This window comes from Diadema antillarum, unplaced genomic scaffold (genome assembly GCF_040938485.1).
Source record: "Diadema antillarum isolate AM-2024a unplaced genomic scaffold, OU_Dant_1.0 seq00000685_RagTag, whole genome shotgun sequence".
Classification (NCBI taxonomy): domain Eukaryota; kingdom Metazoa; phylum Echinodermata; class Echinoidea; order Diadematoida; family Diadematidae; genus Diadema; species Diadema antillarum.
In genome coordinates, this window is record NW_027271590.1 from 1 (window position 1) to 14,672 (window position 14,672).

Here is a 14,672-nt window from a genome sequence, read left to right on the forward strand (position 1 = left end):
TGTACAAAACTACCAGCACTGATATGTTGGACTTCAAATCATCTTTTAACCATGCATGATTGAGCCTTTGGATGGTGGTGTATGCAGCCATGGATGAAAATCCAATTTTCCCCTAGGAAAGCCTTCTGCTTGGGGACTGATGGAAGAAGGCAGATACTGAAAAACTCTCAGTGTGACAAAAACGATTGCAGGTATACGTCCTGAACGGCAATGGGTCTGAGTATTTCCGGTCTGCAAGAGAGGAAGCTCCACTGGAAAGAGGTGACCTCAACAATAAGACTGTTCACCCTTCAATGCCTATGCTGCTAATGGAACTGTAGAGGTCAGTTGAATGAAGAGTCAAATTTTTTTTGTGTGATACAAATACAATTCCTCCTTATTTTTATTTTTGTTTTTCTCTCTCTCTCTTTTTCTTTTATGGTGCATTGATTTATAATTTTGCTGTTATTGGCTTCATATGAAAAGTAAAATCTGCCTGGTTGGTATTGTAAATGTTGCTTAGATTTAACCATTTATGAGAATTCGGCTTCATTCAGTTTTCACTGTCTGTATGTGTGGATGTGCATGTGTATGTATGTCTTTGTATGTTTGTGTATATGTTTCTATCATTAAAGCTGGAGGGGAAATGAGTGTGCTGCTTTAAACTATGAAATCGGTTCATTTGATCAGGTGGAACATGATGTGAAATGTTAGCTGTAATTGTGTTATTATCATCTTTGTTTTTCTCGTTTATTTAGAGACTATTCTTTCTTTGCATATAATATATGTTTGCAATCAAGCAACATGAGAGTAGATGTTTATTGTCTGTGTTATTGTTTCATTGGAAGACTATAGAAAATGTGAATGTGCATCTGTGTCTGTGTGTGTGTTTGTGTGCGGGTGACCCTTGATGTGATTAGATGTGAACTAATACTCTTATAGAATTTTTCTTGTTGTGGATGTCAACTTTATTATTTTGACAATGTTGCATGCTGCATTCATGATAGCATGACTGCTGGTATAAGTTTGAATGTATAGGCTTTCCTTACAGTCCCAATGGATGAGGGGAGAGGGAGATAGTGTTTCATTAGTATTTTGGTATTTTATAGGTTTCATTTTCTGATGTCATGAAATGTCAATGAAGAAATCCAAGGTGTACCAGCCAGCCATATTGATTTCTTCTCACCTTCAGGGAGAACTGGTGTATGTTAACTATGGGAGAATAGAGACTTCCAAAAACTCACAAATGAACTTGAGGTTGACGTAGCTGAAGGTTGCTATTGCCAGGTATGGCAAGATTTTCAGAGGTGACAAGGTAAGTATCACTTCTTTTCGTTTAACCCATCAAGACCATGGACTCTTATATTCTCTGGTTTGATGCTGCATCTTTTATTGTTAACATGAGCAAGTACAACTGTATTTGGGTGGTTGAAGACTCAAGAGTGCACCATGTATTTTTTCTTGGGTATGTATGTGGCCTTGAAAAGGGTCCCATACATACCCAAGAAAGAATATTTAGTGCACTGTTTAGGGCCACTTACATACCCAAGAAAGAATATGTGGTGCACCCTTAAGCCTTCTACCACCCAACATTCTGCTGCCATGGAAGCCTTCACAGATTTCATAATACAGTTGTATTTTATTAGGGAAAATAAAAACCTCTCATTCATAGACCCTAATTTCAGTCATTCTTTATCATTCGTTTTGGCATCAGCATCTGTAAAACCTAAATTCAGAACTGAGCATTAATTGACAACTCCTTTTGAATGATCAAAGTCAATGATTTATTTTAAAGTGGTATTTTTTTTCTATTTTTTTTGGAGTGAATTGTACTAATTTCATGAATGTTACCAATGCCATCAAACCTTTCTCCAGTATAGGATATGAAGTAAAATTCAAAGTTGCCAATTTGATTGAGGACAAGGTAATAATTTTTGCGACAAAATCATCCCAGGACTTCATGGATTTTTAATAAAAAAACAGCCTCATACCTGCTTTGTGAACACTCTGGTTGATATGTATGCTTAATCCAGAGGCACACTGTAGAGGCATTGAGACAAAAAGTGATTCATCAGTGAATCCAACTGGTTGTGTTTTATAGGCCTACACCAAAATAAAAATAAATAGATGAATAAATAAGAAAAGAAAAAAGAAACAAACAAAAACAGAACATCAAGCATGAACTTGAGGCTATTAAACTGATTTTAATAACTGTAAAAAACAAGAACAAACTGAATGTGATGACAGATGCTGAAGGTCATTGATGATTTAATGTCATCATCCACCCTGTGCATCTATGATGGACAGGGAATACAGAAATCTTGTGCGGAGGGTCCTTTTGCCCATGGGTGATATAACTTTGAGCTACTGACCTTTATCTGTGTTCTTTTTACTGCAGTGTATTAAGTAAGTATAGTTTGCATTAAATTGTTATCCCCAATGTGAAGGGGCAGCAATTTTTATTGCTTTCCCTGCGAGCAGTTAAAATACAAATCTGAAAGTCCCCGAGATGAAGAATGGGGGGGGGGGTTAAATCAGGCACAATATGTCCCCTTGCGCAAAACTGTTTGCCCATTTAAAGAGCCCCCAAATCTGTTCTGTGTGGCGCTTTAAAAATTGTGATCAGTTTGACTCCAGAATTAAATTTTTACAATTACGGTCAATATACTAAGATACTAAATGTTGTGTAACCTCCCCATTGCCATGTCAACCAAAAAACAACATATGTTTTTTTTTTTTCATTTGTGAAAACTTTTTGATTTACACTTGAAAGGTACCCTATGTTGCACTGGAAGGATTCCTTTCATGATTTTTTTTTTCCACACAAAATGCACATTGTTAAAAAAAAAAGATATTGATAATGATCACGTTATATGCCTATGGTTCTGCAATGCATCAGATACACACACATATTGTGCATTGTCATTTTGATGTAAAGTGCGCGATTGGGTACCTTATCTGTCATAATACGTATTTACATTCAGAGGCAAAAAAAAAAAAAAAAATCCTCATTCATGGGTTGAGTTTGAGTTGAGTTGAGTTTATTTTATTTCACCACAGGTCACTCACTTCAGCCATTTGGCTGTTTTTCTGTGAGTCCGTGAAGTAAAAAATCATACAATTACAAAATACAACATTTTATGCATAGTATAGGAAACTTAAAAAGTAACCAAAAAAAAAACAGCAAAAATAAAATACAAAAAATCAAACAAACAGACACACAAAAACAAATCATAGAAAATCATGCATACCACAAAAAGAAAATGAGAATTAAGATACTGAAAAAAACAAAGGAAATGATTAATGCACAGTGTTACAGTTCAATGCAAACAATTACTATGTATATAATTTATCCACCTTATGTTTAAATATAAGAAAGGATACACTTTGCTTTACATCATCTGATAAATTATTCCATAATTTAGCGCCTCGATATGTTACACTACGTTTCTTAAAATTGGTGCTAATGTGCATCTCTGTGTGTTTTGTTGTCTGCTGCAGATCACATAAGTTTAGTCTTACTGAGATTTATAAAATGGCCCAGTTTATCAGACCTTTAGTCTATAGGACCTTCAGTCCCTGGGACTCTTGGGCCATTGGACCCTTTTCAATATTCTGTCTATCACAATGGTGAAGTTTTGGCCTTTCCAGGGACCAGGGGAAAGGCCAGAACTTCCAGGGCTCTTTCACACCCTTGGACTATCGGTTGGTGGATACAACTGTAGGGATTTCCACAGAGCACCACCCACTCTGTGGTTGTGCCCGATTGTGGTGTAGAGGCATAAGATTCAGGTTATCTTTGTGTGAATGTAGGATCCAATGGAAGATGGTGAAAACAGCTACACAGAGGGCAAACTAATAAATTTTGGTGTAAATCATAACACCTTACTCTTGTACTAATAAATATGTGATTGTAAATACTTGAGTTTTAGACTTGTGTAAACTTCTGCTGTATGTAGAGCATGCTCTTTGTGATTTTGTAGTTTCCTCTCCGGTGGCAGATCCAGGGAGGGCCACACCGGGCGCACGCCACCCCCCCCCCCCCTTATTTTTTGTGAAACAGAACAAATAAAAAGAAAAAAATGAGGGAGGGGTGCGTGTGTCCTCCTTTAATTTTGTACAGGGGCTCCCTCTTTACAGAATTCCTGGATCTGGCCGCCCCTGCTCTCCTCCCTTTTGCTCAGTCTACCCATATATATCTGTCCATTTGTCTGTCTGTGTGTCTTTCAGGATCTCCACCTCACATATGTTTTTTTTTCACTCCTCCCCTCCTTCTCCCCCTACCACTTTCTCCCTCCTGCTTCCCCCCCCCCCCCCCCCCCATGCATGCACAGCTGACACGACAACGAGCACCAGTGTGCACCAGTGTTGTATGTATCCAGGCGACGCTATAAATGCACCCAGGCCCCCCATGGCCCATTTGATCCGATCCCTCGATGGTTTCAACAGTTTAGAGGTCTAGTTTGGTTTTGGTCGAGGACGCGCACGCTCGAACAAGCCTGAAGAAAATGGACTCGGGCTGGTTAGAAAGGGAGATCGAACTGAACAGGAGACACGAGGAAATGTAAGTTAAACTAAGGATAGTAGGCCAAATTCTGACGACCCGATTTATGAGCGTTTGTACATAAAACCTCGGTTTGGTCCCATTCGTTCATTTCCATGTACAGGTGTCATGCTCTTTTGCCGGCAAGTAGATACCTAACTGTGTTTACATTCTCAAGATTTCCAATCCAAAAGAAATGGGACGGAAATAGTAAATGCTTTAAAAAGAAAAATTGATGGAATCAAAGTCAAACTCGAAAATACAGATTCAAAAGTCAAAAGTATTGGCATATTGCCATGCCATTGTTATTGATTCAAATGCATTGTGTAACACGTTAGACAAGAAATTCATTTTACTTTTGCAAATCTTGCCTTAAGAAATTCGTGAAAGCTTCATGCACATGGAAATCTCTGGTTTTACCATACCGTTCCGCATGTCGGTAGCCTTGGCTTTAGGCCTACTCTGGCTGAGTTGCACGATTACTGTAGTTAGTATGGTTAGGCAGGCCTACTGTCATCTGTCGGGGTTAGAATTATAAATTAGGGTCTGTGGTGGCATATGATAAAGTATGAAAATGCCTAACTAGTCTATACACAGCCCAGTCGCTGTAAGTAGCGACTGGGCTGTACCGACGTGACCACTAACACGAAGAGAGTTCAGCGATCGCATGCGATCGCTTTGAATTTTGATACTTTAATTAGATCATTTTTTTGTCACCTCAAACTCATCTAATGCGAATCTTCAATAATGAGACTTCATATCTATGCTGTCAATATTGAAATGCACATTTTACAACTTACTGAACATGATGATTATATGCAATATAAGCGAACGGTACATCGTCTTTCACGCCAGGCCATTTTGAATATTGGAGGTCACATAATCTGAATGACCTTTCAAAAGGTCGCACTGTCGACCGTGCTGCTACCAAAGAGACTATAAACGTACCACCCGATATTCAAAATGGCCTGGCGTGAAAGACGATGTACCATTCACTTATGCTGCATATAATCATCATTTTCGGTAAGTTGTAAAATGTGCATTTCAATATTGATAGCATAGATATGAAGTCTCATTATTGAAGATTGGCATTAGATGAGTTTGAGGTGACAAAAAAATGATCTAAAGTATCAAAATTCAAAGTGATCGCATGCGATCGCTGAACTCTCTTCGTGCTAGTGACAGTACAGTCCTGTCGCAAGTTACAGCGACTGGGCTGCAGGGTGCTACATAACTTAATTTTACCAGTTGCCCAGTCGGGCAAATAGATTTTCAAATTTGCTGTGAAACGCTTGCATGAATATTAATTTTACTTGCCCGAAAAGAATGTCCAAAATATAAGGAAATAATACTGTATATAAGATCATGTGTAAGTCAAGGGCTTAATAAAACACAATCATTTGAACAAACAGAACACATTGATTCGCAAACTTGATCTGATCAAGTGTTGCCATTGCATTGCATTCAGGCTTCTTCACGTAAGTGTTGGAAAGCTGCTGAAATGAGATATAAAGTGTGTTGCATCACTAAACAGCCATTATCTTTGGCTTCTGTATGGTTGACATTGTCGGTTTGTTGGGAAGAATAAGTGAAAAAAGGGAGGCTTCAAAACTTTTTGCTTGCCCAATTCGGGCAGCATTTGTTCTCATTGTTCAAGAACACTTGCCCAAATTTGATTTTCACTTGCCCCGGGCAATCGGGCAAGTGCTTATGTAGCACCCTGGGCTGTATATTTGGATAGTTAGAAAATGCCAATTAATGTCATACAGAGTACAAAACTGCATTAACTGTAGGTCTTGTGTATATTCGTCTTTGTCATTTTGGAATTTAAGTTGGCAAACCTATCACTGAGTGTCAGTGCTAACAATAAGTGATTTTTACTCACATGGATCCCTGATCTTTGCTGAATATTTTTAGTTCACCATTCTAACAAAACTCCTATCATGACTGTCATATACTTCGTCTGAAGCAGGTTTGCAGTGGGCTACTTTTTTCTTTTTCTTTTTTAATTTACAGCTTTTAATATGGTGACATTTAAGGCTGGATTGATGTACATGTATGACAACTGTGTGACTGTTTACATTTCAGTGTGTCAAGGAGAGAGCAACTTTTAAGGAAATCATACGACAACCTGGATGACAGAGAACTATTCAACTCGTCACTGGCAAGCCAGAGAAATAATGCACTGAAAAGAAACAAGAAGTTGCTGCAGGTAAGTGTGTGCATATTCCCCAACTTTGAATCTTGAGTGTTTTTGAAAGTACATTTTTTTTTTGGAAGTATGATGGTATTTATGTATTGCTAGGTGGATTCTTTTCCCTTTCTCATTTAGCTATGTACCTGGACAAAGTGTCAACTCTCCACTACAATTACCAAGGCAGTGACAGTGAAACATGTCCATAGCGTGGTCTCTTTTATTCAGGGATACATCAAACTTATTTCTGTACAGTGCACTCCCATTATAATGAACAAGGTTATAATGAAATTCCGGTTACAACGAAGTAAAATTTAGGGCCGAAACATTGACAACTCTATGTATATTTATTGTTTATTCATTCGGTTGTAACGAAGTTTTGATATAACGAAAGAAAACTGCTGGTCCCGAGGACTTCGTTATAACGGGAGTCCACTGTATAGACAAATGGTTACAACAGACACTTTGGCAGCTGCTACTACTACTAAGTTTGATATGTACTGGTAGATACAGTGCTCTCAGGATTGTTTTGTTTACTCAGTGCATGTGATTGTTGTATCAGGAAGTGTCTCCTTAGATTTGAAATAAAAAGTTTCCTATTGAAGACCGAACTTTCAATATCATTCATATCACATTTCAGACGTGTGTCATACATATATGTGAGTACCTTCGAGGAAGATTAATGTAAAGTGAAAATTGTTTAAATTACTACATGAAACTGCACAGCTTTGATGATTAATAACCAGAAATCCTGGAAAACCACATGTTATATGACAAAATCATAGAAAAACACTCCCTTCTTTGCAAAACTCACATACTGTAAAAGTGGATATTTTCGCGTGACTAATTTTTTGCGCTTGGCCGGATAAGAAGAGTTTCGCGTGTTTTTAATTCCGCGGTATCAAGACATCAACTACAGGAACATATGGCAAGCAGAAATATTCACGTGCTTTTATTTTCGTGCTAGTTTCTGTTTGCGCGAAATGCGCGAAAATTTCAACACCACGAAAATTTCCACTTTTACAGTAACTGACAGTATACACTGTACTGTAAAGCAAGATACAGTTGTATTTTTGTGGCATGAGATTTTTGTGAATTGGAGCCGACGGCCTTTTTGGTGGCATGACATTTTTACAAATTGCCTCTGGCATTCAATACATGAAGTGTAGGCAAGAGCTTGTGCGTGCATTTTAAATTTCACAAATCTTTGCTCTTGTGAAATTTGCAAAATAAAAATGCATGCGAGCATTCCTCATTTTACAGTATTTTTTAAAGTTTTGATGTAATCAGTCTGTGCAAGTTTGATAAAGAGTTGCTTATGCCTTATTTGGTTTTTCTCATCTTGACAACTTAAAATCTAATGACATCTGCAGCTATGGCTTGAAATTTGGTAGTTGCTGTATACAGAGAGTTAGTTTCTTTATGAGATGGAGTCACCAGCCCTTGGGTGGTGTCATTTGACATGATATGATATTTTGCAGAAAGGTAGGCTTGGATGAGTTTCCACAGACAGTGAGAAATGAGATGATACAAACATATTTCCATGCTTTGATTCTCTTTGTGTCTTCCAGGAGATCGATATGTGCAAAGATGGTATTCAGCAAAGCCTTGGGAGACCACAGCCAAGTGAACTGGTCACATTGAAGGTACACAGGCAGTATCAAAGATTGCTCTTAGTAATATACATGTATAAATGCATAAGTGCATTTTTCCTCTCATTTTTTCCTCTTAATTATGAGCTTTAGTGCATTACTAATGAGCTGTTGTGGGGGGGGGGGAAGAAGAGTAGAGGTCATGTTTAGCTCTGAAATGAAACTGCTCTTGTGTTAACTTATTTTTTTTTTTTTTTTTGAGGGGGGGATAAAGTAACAACTAATGTTAGAGTGGAGGTACACACCAAAAACTTCTAAATTTCCTTAAATAACACTGTATGCAACAGAGGCATAAACACAGCCTGATAAATCTGTGTGTGTGTGTGTGTGTGTGTGTGTGTGTGTGTTTTAATGTTCGAATAAGTCAAAGACAATCTTTAGGATGCTCTATAGTACTCCAGTATCTAATTTGTTATGCATATGACAGATGTGTTGTGCACTCTCTGGAGGGATTTTGTTGGCAGAGAATATGAAGTAGATTTATGAAGGTCAAGAGGAAGACTGTTACTAGGAAGCCCATGATAGTGAGCCAGATACAATGAAAATCTTCTATAAATCAGATAGATCATCAGGTAAATCATCAGGTCACGACTAACCTTTACGAGTTAACCCACCTTAATTTGATTTTTTTTTCTTTAAATTGCAAGATAAATGTTGAGTTTAAAAAAAGCATAGAAATGAAAGGAAAATTTGTGCAGATATAACAAGGAAAATTGTTGGTCCTACACCAAATGATGGGCAAAACCAGCGAACTACTGCTGAATTATCACTCTCGATACTTGTCTGCATTATTGCTGTCCCCCTCCATAATATCTGATCCCTAATTTGCTTAAATTGTTGAAGACTAGTCCCAAGTATACGCGGGCAGGTGTCTATGGGAAATGCTTGTTACAGTAAAATCACGGATTAAAAAGGATAAGAATAATGTCGGCTTGTCATTTACAGGTCCTATCTGTGACATTGTCAGATCTAAAGCATTTGACAACTTGCTTCGAAGTTCAAGAATAAATTTTTTTTTCCCACAAGAATCCTCTTAACATTTTCCTGTTGCATTTCCTGTTCATCAATACTGTGCCGCACTATGTATGTAACCCTATCATAGCAGAACATGTTCATACAATGTATGTTTAAGGATGTGTTCCAAGTGTACAAATATGAGGGTCGGGATACGAGGTAAATTAGCTGGGCAAGACAACCTCATTAAAATGAGATTACCCTGTATTTCCACTAATATGTAAGTTGATTAGATGAACGTTTTTGTTTTTGAACATAATGAAAACAGGAATCCATGGACAATAACGACAAAACATAGCTGTTTGCAGAGCATCAAATCTGGCTCTTTTCTACATGAAGTTATAAACTCCCACATGGTGAACTTTACACTTATGTGGAGTGCATTGAGTAATTGTTTATTCACTCAGGCTACATTCATTTTCTTTGTCATTTAACAGGTAAAATACTGGGCCATGGTGGACAAAGAATTGCCAGCGTGGAAGTCAGACGTCAAGTCAGCTGGAAGGAGCAATCCTCCCAGTGCCAGATGACCTTTGACATACCATAGCACAGACACCTCTATGTGATATTTTCTGAAATCAAATGAATCAATTTCAGGTTCATGCTGAATGTGAAAGGCACTGTCAGCAGGCGATACTGCAAAAAATGTGATTTGGTCACTTTCAATACTTGGCCAAATTCATCCTCATCAGGCTGATTGCTGGCAGGATGGAAATCTGGGTCTACGTGATAGTGATAGTATTCAAGGAAACCATTATGTTAGTCCCATCTGATTATGCGAGTTCTCACTGGCAGCTTGACTGGGTGTATGGACAAAGTAGCTGTGACCAACACAACATCATGTGACTCCGGAAACTTGCTATCATTCTGTCATGCTTCGAGTACACACACAAGCAACAAACTCAGCCTCATCTGGAAAAGAATGTTTAGCAAGAGGTTAGAAGGCAGTGACTTGATTTGGTAACATGTATTCAAAGCAGGAAGGGAAATCATTTTTTATTTTGATTGTACAGTATTTTGGTTTCTGTTACAGTAGACTGCATTAATTTCCCACACCCACTAGGATATCTTGTGATGCAGTGAAACACAAGTGGTTCTTTGGAATCATGCCTCATATGCAAAGTGTTATCATAGTTCCCTTTAACCCCCCCCCCCCAAACATTTACGTTGATTTGATTGCAATAACACCATAGAGAGGTCTCAGAAAACATAACACAATGTACCTCATGTGACAAAACCTTATCTTTGGTCCAAACTGGGGCAAAGTCCTATTCTTGTTATTGTTTTTGGTAACAGACAGAATAAAAACAAACATATTACAATTAATGCCTTACTTGGTTCCAAGGACTTCTTTGTTTAATTGCTTCGAGTAAGCCAACATATTTTTCAAAGTACTGTGATTAAATTCTCTGTTGTGTTGACTCATGTCTATGAAGCAGCGTGACGCATGTTGGTCAACCTTGCCCAAGTCTTCCTTGCACAAGTCAAAATACTGGCCAAGTCAAAGAAAAATGCTATCATGGATGGATGCAAACACGTTAATTTTATCATGTAAGTCAAAATTCACACAAGTCGAAGGATTTTCTCCAGTCTCTTTGGATCCCTTTATTTTGACTTGGGCTAGGTTGACTGTATATGTGTGATTGTGTCCAATGCATATGTGTTGCTACGTCATGCTCCTTGACATATGCTGCTTGGTCAGGTGTTATTACAATTCTTCTCAAGGCCAACATCAGACTAGAAGGATTGGCATATTGGCATAGACCCCTCTCATTCTTCACATCTATCTTTATCAGTAACTGTGAAAAGTGATGGATTTTAACAATTGCCGACGAGAGTTTATGGTTGGAGTGATTCAATTGCATGTTCAGCTTATTATGGTATTGGGAAAGCATTACCTGGTATATAGTGGAAGATTCTTCAAAGTCCAACATCAGACAAAAAGGACTGGGATATTCACATAAATTCCTCTCATTTTTCATATCTTTCTTTACCACCAACAGTGAAAAATGATGGATTTTAACAACTGCTGACGAGAGTAGGTCTGTCAATATGAGACTTAAAGCTAAGTGTGCCTTTCACTTTCATACTTAGATAGGATGAACATTTCCGAGATCAATTAACTCCAGGAAGTCACAACATCAGCAGTCAAGTATATTTCATCGAACAACCCATCACATGTTCACCAACAACTGAAAGTGACTCACAACACTGCTAACTCCATGTTAAAGGGATCATATAGTTTTGGTTGAGGCCTAACTTCAGGTTTCTAAGATTTTTTGGTGAGATAATGAGAAACCTTGTATGAAATATGAAAGTGCATGCAATTCCAAGAGGGATTCAATGTTTGATGAAAATTGATGAAAATCTTAATAAAAGGTGGGACCCACCTTTTATTAGGATCACTTTGTTTTTCTTTGTTATTGGATGTTTCAGCCATTCAAAACCGATATTCATCAAATAAACTTTGAATTTCTCTTAAAATGGTTTGCCCTGTATTATTTAGGAAGTGGTTTCTTGGTATCTTGCAAAAAGTTCAAGTCCAATCCTCATCTCCACCAATACCATACCATCCCTTTAATGCACATGTCAACTTTTGTGGACTTACATGAATCCAAGTCAATGGATTTTCTCCAAACCAGTGTATGCCAACCTTAGTGAAGTTTACTGTAGTTTGTTTTGTCCACTAGGAATATACTACTTGTATCCTCTATATACATATCATCTGAACTTTGACCTGGCACTATTATTGTACTGGGCAGATACTAGGTGTTACAAAAAACATTTCCCACTTTTGATTCTTAAAGGGGATGGCTAGTAACCGATCAATGGGAATCAGTGGGAATGCTGAGGGATGATTGTTCCAATCCTTGTGGGATTCATTTAAGAGTACATTATATATACAGTAAACCTCGGATAAGTCGACGTCGAGTGAGTCGAAAATCACTTAACTCGAAGCAAAATAAAAAGTCCCGATTTTTCCCTATGTATTTTCTTTAAGAAATATTTGGATAAGCCGAAGTACGAGAGTCGAATTTCGGCTGTGTCGAAGTAAAACATTCAGTCCCTTTTGTACAAAATACACGTAGTTTACATCACTTGAGCCGAAGAAGATTTGTCTGGCATTCTCATTACATTTAGAGGAGAACAAAAAAAAATCGGCATGTCGCAGAACCCGTCCCTGGCCTGCTGCAGGTAAGCATGCACACTCACCGTACCGCTCTGCACGCATGTCGAATACATACACATGTATACATGTATACACACAGCACATCGATCCATATACTTTATCCATACACACAGCACATCCATACTTTATCCATGTCAAGCCAGAACTTCTTGGTCAACCAATCGCTGCTTTAATATTTTAGTGACAGGCCAAGTGGGCGGAGCTTGTTTGTGCGTGCCTGGCTGGCTGAATAGTTTTGTTCAATGGAGGTGGGATGGGCCTGGGAGAGTGTTTGTCTCAAGGTAGGTTGACAGAGATGTTGCACCATAGACATAGCACATGCACATTGCCACATTACAGCGCAGACATTCTCGGAACTACGTTTAACTACTAGTATTGATACAAATTCCATGTTCAATTTAGAATAAAAAAGGAGCATTATCTTCAAGAACAGACAAATTTGAATGCAAACACACATACGCACGCACGCACGCACACACACACACACACACACATAAGCCTGCAAATGTACTATAATACATGTACATAACTGTGAGTCGAAAAAAAATCGACTCTCGCGAGAGTCGAATTTCACTTAAGTCGACGCATTTTCGTCAGTCCCGAGAGCTTCGACTCATGCGAGGTTTACTGTATCTACTGTTGTGTGAAAATTATTTGCTTCAAAACGGTCTCATATTAAAGTAATGTGCAGATTAATGCCTCGTCACTGACAAGGCACGCTAACCTGGAAACATTAAACTGCACATTGCTTGAATATGAGGCCATTCTGAAGCAAATAATTTTCACACAACAATAGATATATAATGTACTCTTAAATGAATCCCACAAGGATTGGAACAATCATCCCTAGCATTCCCACTGATTCCCACTGATCAGTTACTAGCCATCCCCTTTAATAGTTTGAAAACTATACATCAGATAACACTGTCATTGATATGAGTAATAACTGAATAGTGTACAATTTAGTTGAAGATGATTTTAATTAATATCGTTAAATTCATGATTAATTTTGAAGTTAAGTTCCAGATTTTGGTCAAATTTGAATGCTTTATTAATAATTCATGATGGATTGCCCTGGGCATTGCTAGTCTGAATTCATGGTAAAAGGGTAAAATGCATGCACATGAAATATATAAGCATATGTTTTCATGTGCTTGCATACACTCCATTTCACGCTGAATAAAGACTAGCAGTGATAGTGGAATTTCTCATGAATATGTAATACAGCATTCAACCCCGGCCATTGTTCAGGACCATTGTCTCGGTGTTAACAACACACTCCCATACACACCAATTGACCCCTGTGCAAAATTAGTTTTGTACAGAGGCTTGAAAATAGAGCAAAATCTGAAACTTAACTTAAAAATAAATCTTGAATTTAATAAAACTGATTTATGCTTTCATTTTTAAATTACCTCCAACAAAATTGTACACTATTCCGCTATTTTTCAGATCAATGTCAGTGTTATTTGATATATTGTTTTTGAACTACATCATAAGTGGGAATTGTTTTTGTGTAACACCTAGTATAACAACATTGCAATAAGACCAATACCATATCTTAGCACCATAATGTAGATGTTAAGTGTACCAGAATGATGGCAGACAGACTGGATTTTATCCAACAGAGGCAATCTTGCATTGTCGGCGCCTTCACAGATTTCCAGAACCAAGACTGATATTAAATATACCATGTGTCATAATTGATATCCCTCAAAGTAATCTTTTGCAACTTGTATAGCATTTCATAGAGCAAGAGTTCCCATACTTATTAATTATAATTAGTACTTACTAAAAAGTAATACTATATTACTTGCTTTTTGTTTTGTTATTAGTGTGTCCTTGGTAATTCCAGTATAGTCAGTTTCAAGCACAATACAAAAACTGCTCAAATTAGTGAAAATTTGGCGGATTTTCACCCAGTGACGGCTGAGATATTGCCTATAATACAGAGATAAATAGTGTTTAGGTTGTTGTCACAAAATCTTTCCTCCACTAAATTGCAGCCTAAATGCTACCTCTTATGGCATGACATCAATTATGACACGCCTTTCATATGTGTATCATATTTCATACACTGCATCCGACAAGAACAACACA

General features: G+C 37.7%; 1 protein-coding gene across 1 annotated transcript; it reads left to right on the top strand.

Moving 5' to 3' along the window:
- Positions 1 to 4,443: 4,443 nt before the first annotated feature.
- LOC139737202 (centrosomal protein 15-like) lies at positions 4,444 to 9,912 on the top strand. Its single transcript, XM_071647879.1, has 4 exons — positions 4,444 to 4,543; positions 6,611 to 6,734; positions 8,288 to 8,362; positions 9,820 to 9,912. The coding sequence occupies exons 1-4, from the start codon at positions 4,488 to 4,490 to the stop codon at positions 9,910 to 9,912; spliced, it is 348 nt and encodes a 115-aa protein (XP_071503980.1). The 5' UTR covers positions 4,444 to 4,487.
- The last annotated feature ends 4,760 nt before the right edge of the window (positions 9,913 to 14,672 follow it).

Excerpts from the sequence above, each read along its gene's own strand:
- LOC139737202 (XM_071647879.1), top strand. The coding sequence starts at position 4,488 with ATGGACTCGGGCTGGTTAGAAAGGGAGATCGAACTGAACAGGAGACAC. Across the intron at positions 4,544-6,610 it reads AACAGGAGACACGAGGAAAT|TGTGTCAAGGAGAGAGCAAC; the intron begins GTAAGTTAAACT and ends TTTACATTTCAG. Across the intron at positions 6,735-8,287 it reads GAAACAAGAAGTTGCTGCAG|GAGATCGATATGTGCAAAGA; the intron begins GTAAGTGTGTGC and ends TGTGTCTTCCAG.